This window comes from Salminus brasiliensis, chromosome 7 (genome assembly GCF_030463535.1).
Source record: "Salminus brasiliensis chromosome 7, fSalBra1.hap2, whole genome shotgun sequence".
NCBI lineage: Eukaryota > Metazoa > Chordata > Actinopteri > Characiformes > Bryconidae > Salminus > Salminus brasiliensis.
In genome coordinates this window covers 3170311-3182881 of record NC_132884.1, presented here as the reverse complement: position 1 = coordinate 3182881, position 12571 = coordinate 3170311, and the positions used below count along the sequence as shown (strand labels likewise).

Here is a 12571-nt window from a genome sequence, read left to right as displayed (position 1 = left end):
TGCAATCAAATCCTCACAGCACAGCTCTCCAAAATCTAGTAGATAGCCTTCTTCCTTCCTGGACAGTAGAGACAGTTACTCCCAACAAAAGCAGGATTAGCTCTTTTTAAATAGCCTTAATTTTGGGGGATACAATGATTGAGCAGGTGTCCCAATACTTTTGCCCACATAGTGTACCTGCTTATATACTATGCTTTTACAGTTCAATGAAATTCTTCTCTTCATATTTTCCAGCTTAGAAAGCAGAGGTCAGAGTGCAGATGCTACAGCACCCCTGGAGCACAGAGGGGTTAGGGCCTTGCTCGAGGGCCCAACACGGGCAGGTTAGCAAATATGGGAGTTGAAGCCACCGGTTGGCGACTAAAGGTAGAGCCTTGCATGTCTAAATGGGCTGTAATGGCAATGGTGTCAGAGACATAACTCACAATAACATAAATCACACTCGAGGTCATGCTGTACTGGTGAAATCTGGCCTTTGTCTTGTGTCTATGACCTTTTATAAAAAGCAGATTGATCATTGTGATCATGGTCTTATCAATACTTCTGAATACCTATGAAACTGTCATATTTACATTAATAAAGGCTGGTTTAAATGATTAAACATTTAGTTAGCAACAAATGAATAAATAGTAGTTTATTATAGTTTAATTATCTATATCTATTTTGCGATGCTATGAACATTACCTTAATGCATAGTTACTGCTGGTGCCATAACTTGTACCATTTGTTAATGCATATCACCTCTGTCCAATGAAAAACATTTATCTCCAAAACGGTGACTTTACAGGAGAAGGGGAAAATGCTCTTGGCTTTGAATGGACGTCATTTAGAGCATTTCTATTGGTCCATTCATCCAGAATTATTTACACAGTGTACAGAAGCGGCTACATAGGAGAGAAAACTAAAAATGGACAGAAATTGAGATACATGTTTTTCATTGGACAGCAGTGATATGCAAGATTATTTAGTTATGTCAGACATAAACCTTCTATCACAGTTTTTCTGTACATTGTATCAGAATTTCATAATGAATGGACCAATAGAAATGCTCTAAATGACCTGCAATAACATATTAATACACTGACTTCCACTGAAAGTTATTATACATTTTTCCATCTTCTATAAGTTGCCGTTTAGAGATGTTGGAGAAATGTTTTTTTTTTTTTTTTTTGCATGACAGCCTCTAGAGATGTAGACACAGTGTTTCAAACTTCTGACATAATTGTAATCATGGGTGTATTATTTAGATGCTTGAGGCTGAATTAAATAATATCACACAATAAAAATACAATTAATGTAAATAACACACAATACACTTCATGAGGGAAAAGATGCACTTATATAGGTTACATAAATAATAGATTAATATATATATATATATATATCTGCTATATCTGCTATATATATATATAGATAAATAGACATAATGCATTTTTCAAAACAACATCACTCTTATCTAGTATGCTGCTTTATAGTGCAATTATACAGCTGGAACACTGCAAGTCGGTGGTGCTCTTGGACAAAGAACAGAACCAACCCATTCTGAGCATTCAGAAACAGAATTTACAATAAAATAAGTGCCAAAAAATATTTGTATATTTATTTGGTCTTATTACAGAACAGCTTTACAGAATCAGTAAAAAGACAAGAGATCAACAACATAAGAAGACATGAAAACTTAAGACCCCCTCCCTCTGGAGGAAGAAACCTTGGGAGGAACCAAGACTCACAAAGGGGGCCCACCTGACCTCTTCTGGTCAGAACTATCTATAAATTATTAATTTATAAATTAATTAATAAAATGTATTAATTACTTTTTATTACTAATAATTTATCAAATAAACACTATATCAGTCTTCATTTAAAAAAAAGCAGAAAGTGAGGTATGTTCAGTAGCATGAAAGAGTTTGGGCACCCGAGGTCAAAATATCTATTACTGTAAATAAATCAGTAGAACATGAACAGAGTTAAAGACTAAACATTATTAAAAATATTATTTTTCCTCATGTACAATTTCACAGTATCTGAGGCTAAACTTCAAAAGTACATGCAAGACAGCCCAAGAATCTCACAGAACTAGAAGCCTTTTACAAGGCAGTATGTGCAAAACTCATCAAAAGGGCTGTTGCTAACTACTGACCATGCAGGGCGTCCCAACTTTGTCTTTTGTATAATTATTGTTTCTTATTTTATTCCAATTGTAAAAGTTGGAAATAAAAAAGTAATCTTGGTATTATTATTATTGTTATTAATATTATTACTATTAAAGAAGTGTTTCCTCTGTAACTAGAACTCGGGTATCTGTACCAGATATTTTGTTTGGGGTGTCCAAATTTTTGCATGCTAATGCAACTGAAAACAGAAAGTGCAGAATGGCAGCCAGACTGTTGCCATGAGGTAATGACACAAAAGGTAACCAGTCACTTAATAGCTAAACATGACTGTTCTACTTTAGATATAACAACATTTTTTTTTTAATGTTGTTAAATTATTTTCAGTCACGATACAGTAACTGCTATTCATACTAAAACACTGTATAGGAACTGTAATACTACTGGAAATTAACAAAATAACATTTAACCTGCTGAATTTAATTCTCCAGAGTCCGTATTCTTCAGCTCATCAGAATCCTGTGTCTGCTTTCTGACTATGAAAAAAAAACAAAATAACAAAAATATCAATACATATGATATGTACAATATAAACAGACAGCAATATAACAATGAATATGCGAATTTGGAATTTGAATATTATACCTATAATATTTGAAATTTGAATTAATTTCTTTTTTTTTTAGTTTTTTAATCCAATTGTTTCTCCCCAGTTTTGCTATTTTCTGCCAATTGGCATAAATCACCCATGCTGGTTAGCACAGCACTGAGTAATGGTGGAGAGGCAGTACCATCCTACCGAGACCAATTATTCCCTCTTTATTCCCTCTGGGACTACCAGAAATAGATGGCTGTGGCATCACCAGGATACATGCCTTGTGAGACACCACTTCTGTCTGAACCCATGACAGTGTTCATAGCTACATTGTCTAGATATCTAGACATCAGGTACTACTGAGGGGTAAGAACCCGCCTGTGTCTACAGTGAAAACTTATACTCACAACCAGGACGTTTCCAAGAATTGCTCCCGAGTCTGGGCCTTGGCCTGTTTTCCGGCTCAGTCTTCACCAGTTGTGCTTTATGCTCACTTTTCTGAGCCTCCTGCTCTTCTGTCTTGGTGTGCCCATCATATCTCGCTGGGTTTTCCTCTAAAGGACACGGTGACAGAACCTTCTTCAGACTGTGTTGCGGCATGTTCTTCAGCCTCTTTTCAGGGACAGACAGAAACAGTCACCTCAGCTTGCTCTTTAACTGTGAGCACTATGCACAAAGGGATGCTACGGTTTGCAAGACATCCAGCCTTGGTGAGCGACAGGTGAGTAGGGGATTTGAGGGCCTGTGGACAGCAGCTGAAGGCTGACAGCACAAATGAATGAAAGCAACATAAATGCAACCGAAATGTAGATACACATGATAAGCAAGCTTATTAGTTTGAGACAGAACCATCCTCACCTTATTTCACAGATTTCTTTGTTCTTAAGAAAGGTTCCTTTGTGACTGTGCTTTAAAGGGGTATGCAAATGTGAAAACTACAGGTGTGCTTGCAAATTTGTGAACCCCTTTTTTATATTTCTGCATAAATGTGACTTAAGACTTCGCTTTTTTTAATTGCATGCAGAAATAAAGGGAAATTCTAAAACATTTAAGCACCGTAGTGCATGCAAATGAGTGGATGGAAAGGGTAAAATACCCACAGCAACCCTAAATACTCAGTATTAGTACAGCGCACTGACCAATCCAAACCAATCAATGCAAAAGGAGGTAGGTTTGAAAGTTAACTCAACTAATAGAACGTTAAGGATTGCCCAACCCTAAAACTTGGTTGTACAACTACATACTAAACTGTACAGCCACTGAACCTCGCTAATAGTGTGTTAACTTGGACATTCACATGAAAAACAGAACACTTCTTCTAGATGTACGTAATTAATGTACAGATCATTCATTGGCTCATATGCTTACTATCCCCAACAACAGTTTTGCATGCAGTAAAAGATTACCTCACAATAAAGACTTGTGGAATCCCTCCACAGCTCTTTGCCTCGTGCTGCTCCTCTGTGCCTAAAATGGAGGACGATGGACGTTTCTACCTGGAACATCGAGAAATGATACGCCCACCTTTTCTGATTCGCCTGATACGCCCACCTTTCTTGACAAGGTGTGTTCTGACAAGGTGTGTGACCGTTTACAGTGTGTGACTGTTTCCTTTGTGACTGTGCTTTAGGGGTATGCAAATGTGAAAACTACAGGTGTGCTTGCAAATTTGTGAACCCCTTTTTTATATTCCTGCATAAATCTGACCCAAGACTTCGCTAACCTTCGTTTTTTTTAATTGCATGCAGAAATAAAGGGAAATTCTGAAGCGTTCACAAACATTTAAGCACCATAGTACATGCAAATGAGTGCAAATGAGCAAATGAGTCTCCTCCTGTTTACAATCACACACCTTGCACACCTCCTGATCCTAATCATATGTCTTATCTTTAGAACTGCAAAAATGTAAGAGGAGACGTATGGAAAACAGCACCAGCTCTACTGCATCTGAATGCAGTGACCTGCATGAATCATTGCAGCACTGAAAGGTGCAGTAGCATACAAAGGTTTATTCACCCCTGGGCAAAATATCTGTAACTGTGTTTCCAAAGGCATATAGGTCCGCATCAAACATTTATTAGGCAAGATGTTTAAAATTTGTGAGAGTTGAGGGAGTCCACTGCAGATTTCGAGGTGTTTAGGATCATTATCTCTCTGTAGAAGCTTCTCCTCTTTACATCTTCAGTTTTTTTCTAAGCACAGTGTGATTCTTGCTTCTAGAATTTGATGACATTTCATTGAATATTTCATTAATTTCTTTTACCAGTAAAACATTCCCTGTGTCACTGGCTGCACCGCAAGCATGACGGCTCCACCCTCATTCTTAACAGTTGGAGAGGGGTTCTTTTTGTAAAATTCTGCACCCTTTTTACTCCAAACATTGCTGCCAAGGAGTTGTACTTTAACTTCAACAGTCCACAGAACGTGTTTACAAAATGTATCAGCATTGTTTCGCAGTTCCTTTAAAAACTTCTGATGCGGTTTTGTCTGATGACTCTTCCATTAAGCTTGCATGTGCACAGGTGCTGCTGCACCACCACTCCAGAGTCTGCTCAATTTTCTAATTTTCCTAAAGGCCTATTGCAGTTCTGATTTGCCCTTCTTGCAACCCTACAACTGATGGGACAAGATTTCAGAGTATTTTGCTTTGCTCCTAACAAGCTAATTAAGGTCTGAGGTAACAATTAAGGACATTGGTAACAGTTATCTGGAAGCTAAAATCTATTTTTTAGGGGGTTTCCAAACTTTTGCATGTTTCTCCTTTTAGATTTTTCACTCAAAGAGTGTCTGATCATCCCTTAACTTTCATCACTCAGCAAGAAATCAACACACTCCAGTCCGACTCCAATCATGCCATGTTTATGATTCACTGCAATGGGCCAAACAGAAATGGTGTTGGAGAATACATCATAACATACACAAACTGCACACATGATATTCAGCACACACAATACAAATAAATCCAAGTCCAGCTTCGAGAATCCAGAAAAGAGGGTCTGATTACAGCTGTACTGCTCTGTACAGTCTCAACACAAAAGTCAGTGCATAAATGAAAAGCTTTGCCACATTTTCCTCCACGTAGAAGTTTCTCTTCCAGCTTCCTCCACCAACCCCCTCCGCTTGACCTGAGCATCCTAAGACTGCAGAAAACTGGTCACAGATCAGCATAAAAAAACCTCTACTGCCAGCAGATTGTTCCCCCGAAGGCGTTGGGTTGGGTCACAGTGTAGTTCAGAGTTAAGGGCAGTGCGCAGGTTGCAGGGTTGCAGGTGGACTACTGCTGGGACACTCTCTCCCACTCTCCCTGCTCCGTTCGCTGGAACAGCTGGGGCTGGCCTCCAGGGAACAGGCTGTCTGCGCTGGGGTGGTCCAGCAGGAACTGGATGGTGGACTTGATGTGCTGGACAAAGTGCGGCGGCTCAGCATAAGGAGATGTGGACAGGTACTGGTGGGACAGGTTGGTGGGGGGGAGGAAGATGCATGGAACAAAGGTTACACTCAGATAAAGTATAGTCAGTACAGTCCAGCAAGCTAGAGACCAAGGGTGTCAAAGGTTATAATAAGTGTACAGATGTTAAATATGGCATTTTTCTGCACATTTTAGACATGATTCCAATTGATTTGCTGAATTTAAAGAAATTGGAAACATTATACATATTAGATCATTTTAATTCCAGCACATAAACTGTAATTGAGCAATACAGATCAATAAAATGTGCATTACTTTCACTTCAGAAATCAATAATACATGCCAATTGTCCAAGGGTGCCAAAACCTTTGCATTTGACCATAATGTGAATAGTATGTCAATAGTTATGGATTTAAAAAAAATATTAGACCCCTAATTAACACTCACACACTATCAAGGGTATTAAAAAGACTGTATACTGCTTTTGTTGGAGTAACGATCTCTGCTGCTGGGAAGAAGGCTTTCTACTAGATTTTAGAGGAACACTGCTGTGAGGATTTGATTGCATGATCGCCACCCTACCTCAACATCCCCCAACTTGCCAACTCATCCCAAAGGTATTGGAAAGAGCACCGACCTTCATTCCAGATAACACACCTCTCCACTGATCCACAGCTTTATACCCCTCTAGCCCACTCCTGTCATTAGGCATGGAGCCATGCTTACCTGCTCCAGACATTCCAATTCTACTGTCAGTACTTCTCTAGACAAGCTAGACAAGCTGTGTGACACACTAGACAAGCTGTGTGTGTATGTGTATGTGCATCTGCAGATCTGTATCAGCAATGGGTGCAACTTAAACAGACTCCAACACGACCAGACTCTGCAATAGTTTCTTCCCCCAAGCCATCAGACTTCTCAACTCAACTCAACTTCTGAACTGATGTCTTTTCTGTTACATGCTCACTCTCTCTCTCTCTCCAACCATTTACCCCAGATAATATGGGAAGCATTTTTGCACAAAGCATTTGCACTAATAACATTACTACCTCACTGGACTCACTGAATATTTATTACACACTGCATAATTTGCACACTACCGCCAATTATTTATTATTCTCTGTCTGTACTGTGTTGTGTTGTCTGTCCGCACTTGTATTGTGTTGCACTTGTGTTTTGTATGCACTGTCTATGTTGCACCATGGTCCTGAAGGAACGTTGTTTCGTTTCACTGTGTACTCTGTATGTAGCTGAAATGACAATAAAACCCACTTGACTTGACTTAAAGTAGCTGAATGCATTTATAAGAAGGGATGTCCACAAACTTTTGGACATATAATGTAGATAGACAGATAGACATGTATCTATATGAACCTTTTTATGGTAATCACGCTTAATCAAAACCATGTAACCATGGCAAGCAGCCCCTCAAGACAGCAGTTGGGCTGGCCTGTGCACCTCCATGACTCTATGAGTGTAATTCAGTTACCTGTAAGATGGTGTTATCATCTTCAGACAGCCAGAAGGCGATGTCCCTGCTGGGGGCCCACCGGCATGGGCCAATCTTCATCTGTTCTTTACTGGAGTCATACACCTCAGCCATCTGGTACAAAATAAACGTCAAGAATTGTCTACCCCTGATTTGATAAATGTATGTAATGATTGATTATAATCCTGTTTTTTAGGAATTAAGTGCAGTGAATTACACAGCTATAAAAACCTAAAGGTGACGTCATATTCTGACATACCTGTCCACCAGTGAAGGTGCGAGCAGACCGCAGGTCCTCTGCAGGGCCTCTCTCTGGAAATGAGGCGGGGAACACCTCGCCTGTTTTAACGTTCACGCCTACAGAACAGAGGCAGTTTATTCTGGGGGAGTCTGGAGTCTTATTTAAACCTCAGATGTTTAGTCTGGTCTGCTCTTGATTGAAGTTGAAGTGAGAGGTGAAGAAGATCACCATCATGGCCAGATCCACAGAGCTCTCTGAGGCCTTCAGAAAGAAGGGTGGAGATGCAGAGGAGTCTGGGAAGGGGTTAATAAAGATCTCTGAACCATTAGAAACCTGCCACTGTTCCACTGTCTGCTAAATCATTTACAAGTGGAGAACAAGTGGCGATATGGGCAGATCAGGACGTCCTAGCAAGTTCAGCCCAACAGCAGAGCAGAACTACAAGACGTGTAAAGAAGACTCCAACAATCCTCACATGTCATCACAGGACCTCCAGGCTGATTCTAATGTCAGGCTTTTCCAGACTATGGTTTTCAATGAGTGTCTGAATATTTTCTCATAATAATATTCATCTGGATGAGTTCGTAGGTTTGTAGATGTTGGATGTTGTACAGTACCTATTCCATACACAACTGGTCTGTGAATCCCGTCTGTCACAACATCATTCATATCTGCAACACACAGAACAGCACAGCAGTGGATCAAGAGAATTAACAGGAAAGGGGGGAAAAGCTGCACATGCTCACAAATGCAGAGGTACCATGAACCCACCGGTTATACAGCATGTCTCTAAGTGAATTTCTTCCTTCTGCTTCTGAAAGGCCGCTGCAAAACAAAGCACACAGCACTCACACACTCAGGCTAAACAGCGTCCCACAGAATAGTAGCACAATAGTAGTGTAGCGGCTATAACTGTACCTACCCAGGATAGTAAGGCTGAGTTTGTGGGACGTCTTGGAGTCATCATCAAACCCTCCGACGAGATGAAGCTCTAACCTGAGACATAATAACATGTGAGACATGTTATTTAAGGGGCCAAAACCAGATGCTGCAGTTTCTAAGCATACATACAGTCGTAAGTTGGACAATAAGATAAAAACAAGCCCATTTTAAATTGACTGACACATCTGTTCAGCCCACAGCCCCGCCCACTCATGCTGAAGTTATACAGAGTGTTGCCGCCCGGACCACCTTTCTGAACGAGGAACAATACAGGTCAGCCAATCAGAGCCATATTATTATGTACATATATATTTTTTACATTTTAAGAAATGGCATCAGATAGACAGATAAATAGACAAAAGTATTGGGACACCTGCTCATTCATTGTTTCTTCCAAAATCAAGAGTTTATCCTGCTTTTGTTGGAGTAACCGTCTCTACTGTTCAGGGAAAAAGGTTTCTACTAGATTTTGGAGCAGCACTGCTGTGAGGATTTGATTGCATTCAGCAACAAGAGTGTTAGTAAGGTCAGGATGTTGGATGATGTTTACCACCCCACCACATCGTCCCCAACTCATCCCAAAAGTATTGGAAAGGGCACCATCCACCCATCATTCCAGAGAACACAGTTCCTCCACTGCTCCACAGCTCAATGCTGGGGGGCTTTATCCCACTCTAGCCCACGCCTGGCATTAGACAGCATGGTGCTAATAGGCTCATGTCCATTTATCTGCTCCAGAGAGTCCTATTCTACTGGCAGTACATTTCTACAGGGACTAGATAAGCTGTATGTGTGGGTGTGTGTGTTTATTTGCTGAATGCATTCATTAGAAGGGGTGTCCACAAACATTTGGACCTATAGTGTAGATAGATGCACAGCTAGATAGACAGGCAGATGGAACATAATATCAAGTAAATAAGAGACATGATATCACCCAGAACATCCAGAAAAGCCTACCTGCCCTCCTTTGCAGGGTTGCTTAAGGACGCGGTGGCGTTCACAAGGAGAGGAACTTCAGTCAGAGTGCTCGAACCATCGCAGTGAGCCAGACAAGTTGCTCCACTGCCTTCAAGGAGACATGGAGGAAACAGGAAAGTAAACCTGATGTTGTAGGAGATCATGTGAGCGTTCCATACCATAGACGACACCACCACCAAGCAGGCATTCATACCGAGACCCTTCAGCCCACAGTTGCCCAATAAGCAACCGAGGACCAGTGTAATCACACGTACACACCTGTTCATGTTGATGTTATGAGGATGTCTCAGATTGCTTCTTGAAGGAGGCGCATTACAGGTCAGCCAATAAGAACCATACTCATTTACATATATCAGTCTTAGGAGATCTGGATGCTCACAAACATCAAACATGGACACTCATGGAAGATCATTTCGCAAGGAAACGTAGTATATGTTCCCCGCCCTTCAGACCCAAGAGCCCTTCGAGCTTCAAGTACGGCTCGGATCGACCCGCCATCCTTCAAGATCCTTGGAAGACGAGCGGCCAGGCTCTTTTCTGACCAATCCCTGAAGTGGTGAGACAGACTTTCCCTGGGTGTCCAAACGTTAGAGTCGCTCACTGTAGTCATACGCAGACTGAAGACCGGCCCCCCCTCTTCCAAGAGTACTTAGTGTGCAGAGTGTAGTGTGTTACATTACATTAATTACATTAATGGCATTTAGCTGACGCTCTTATCCAGAGCGACTTACAAGGTTCCTCGTATTACAGGGGCGGGCCAATGTAGTGTTAGGAGTCTTGCCCAAGGACTCTTACTGGTGTAGCACACTATACACACACACAATAAAATATAAAGATAAAAATGAACATAAACAGTTACGTACGTTACTGCTCTTCATTTTAAACATTTATTTAAATTAATTGAATTTGCTAAATTATCGTTATTATGATTTTTATATAAATTATTACTGATTAATTGTGCTTTTCAACGAAGTGTAAAAATTGTTGATGAGTGACGAGTGACAGTGGCAGCTTCCCGGGCTCAGCAAGCTGCCGCTGTTGGGCCCTTGAGCAAGGCCCTTTACCCTCTCTGCTCCCCGGGCGCTGGAGTTGGCTGCCCACCGCTCTGTGTGTGTGTGTGTACTCACTGCCCCTAACACATGTGTGTGTGTGTGAGTGTGTGTTCACTACCAGATGGGTTAAATGCGGAGGACACAGACCAGACCTGACGTCACCCAGACCAGGAATCGAACCCCTCGAGTCTCCCACGTGGTGTGGCAGCTCACTGGCAGGTAGTGGTGTTATCTGTTGTGTGTAGAGTGTGTAGAGTATGGTGGTCTCCATACTGACTTCTGTATGTAGTAGTATCTAAGCTTAGAGGGATCTAGCTAAGGGTATTTTCTGCTAGATGCCTTCTATGTAGATGTAGATCGGGTTCCTACCTGTATGCCTCAGCACCACCAGGTGACATGTAGTTGCATCCCCAGAGCCAATGACTAAGACAGAATCTGTGGGAAAGGTGTGCACATCTGGGTGTGAACAGGAGCATGGCTGAACTCAACCACATGAAGGTCCAGTGATGGAGACACAGGGACTCACTGTCTGCTGGTGTCGTGGCTGCAAATTCCCTCTGCTGGACATACAGGAGGCACTTTGGGTCGACTGTCACGAGGGGTTTGGATCGGAACTCTTTGGCATTTTCCTTTAGGAAACAAAACCCCGATTTGGACACTATCTGCCAGTGTGCACAAGCTGAACTGCAGGAAGCGAGAGTAGCCTTACTCACCTTTAAATGAGAATATCTGGAGAAGAATTCAGCCGTTGAACTTACGCGATCGATTCGCTTATTTTGGACCAGGAGGGGCATTTTCGATCAGGACAAAAACTAAACATTAAGGTCTAAAGAAAGTGGCACGTTAAAATAAACGGAATGACTTTATTATGATGATGTTGTGGTTCCTTACAGTGAGGCTCTGCCTGTGAGCGGACCCACTTCCTGTGTTCCCCACTGCAACGTCACGAGGATGTGATGCCAATGTTTATTTTTAGATTTTATTTTTATTTTAGTTTTTCTAAAAAATACCGATCACAATATATAAAAGATATGATATTGGTGCAGAGGGAGAACAACAATAACACAAATATAAAGATAAAAATGAACATAAACAGTTACGTACGTTAATGCTCTTCATTTTAAACATTTATTTAAATTAATTGAATTCGCTAAATTATCGTTATTATGATTTGTATATGAATTAAAACTGATTATTTGGGTAAATTGTGCTTTTCAACGAGGTGTAAAAATTGTTGACGAGTGATTTTTGACGTCTCTTGCTACGTCGTTTTCCAAATTCACGAAACGCAACTGCGCCGATTTGTACAGTATTCGAATTCAACCAAGGCAAGGATACGTACGAATTTCCTGCGCAGTACCCGCAGGTGGTGTGCTGTGCTACGTCCCCCATCATATTCTGCATCCCTTAGGGTTGCTTTCTCAATCTCATGAAATTTCTGTTTTTAAACCAGGGAGTTTCTATTTTTTCCCCCAATTTCTCATTTTTAATAGTTTTCTGATGAAATATATTGCATCGTTTGCTGTAATAATATTTAAATCCCGAATAATTTCTTATAAAATATAAGTGTATAAATTACAAATGCTTTTAATACATTCCGTCAACAAATCTGCTACGATATAAACACGTTTATTTACTATTTATGTCCTTCCAGTTACATCGTAATTCTACTAAACAATCTCCTTTTTTCTGCACTTTTTTTTTTGCATAATTAGAATAGTCAGAATTTCATATTGAATAGACCAATAGAAATG

The 12571-nt window shown here is 40.7% G+C and overlaps 1 protein-coding gene and 1 long non-coding RNA gene across 5 annotated transcripts; both read right to left on the bottom strand.

The window, feature by feature from the left end:
* Positions 1–1649: 1649 nt before the first annotated feature.
* On the bottom strand, positions 1650–4164 carry LOC140559325 (uncharacterized). The gene is made up of 3 exons (XR_011979881.1): positions 4113–4164; positions 3114–3318; positions 1650–2647 (listed from the first exon to the last, which is right to left on the bottom strand). It is a non-coding gene; the product is annotated as an uncharacterized lncRNA (long non-coding RNA).
* A 1385-nt stretch (positions 4165–5549) lies between these two features.
* On the bottom strand, positions 5550–11748 carry ntan1 (N-terminal asparagine amidase). 4 transcript variants are annotated; one of them, XM_072683450.1, is made up of 10 exons: positions 11531–11748; positions 11344–11446; positions 11187–11252; positions 9745–9853; positions 8768–8841; positions 8617–8670; positions 8463–8516; positions 7864–7961; positions 7605–7718; positions 5550–6151 (listed from the first exon to the last, which is right to left on the bottom strand). In XM_072683450.1, exons 1-10 carry the CDS (start codon positions 11609–11611, stop codon positions 5981–5983), a joined length of 924 nt encoding a protein of 307 aa, XP_072539551.1. In that variant the 5' UTR covers positions 11612–11748; the 3' UTR covers positions 5550–5980. The 4 variants fall into 4 exon arrangements, with proteins under 4 accessions (XP_072539551.1, XP_072539552.1, XP_072539550.1 ...); XM_072683451.1 differs by lacking the exon at positions 11187–11252; XM_072683449.1 differs by lacking the exon at positions 11531–11748 and having other exon boundaries at positions 9745–11252; positions 11344–11375.
* Positions 11749–12571: the final 823 nt, after the last annotated feature.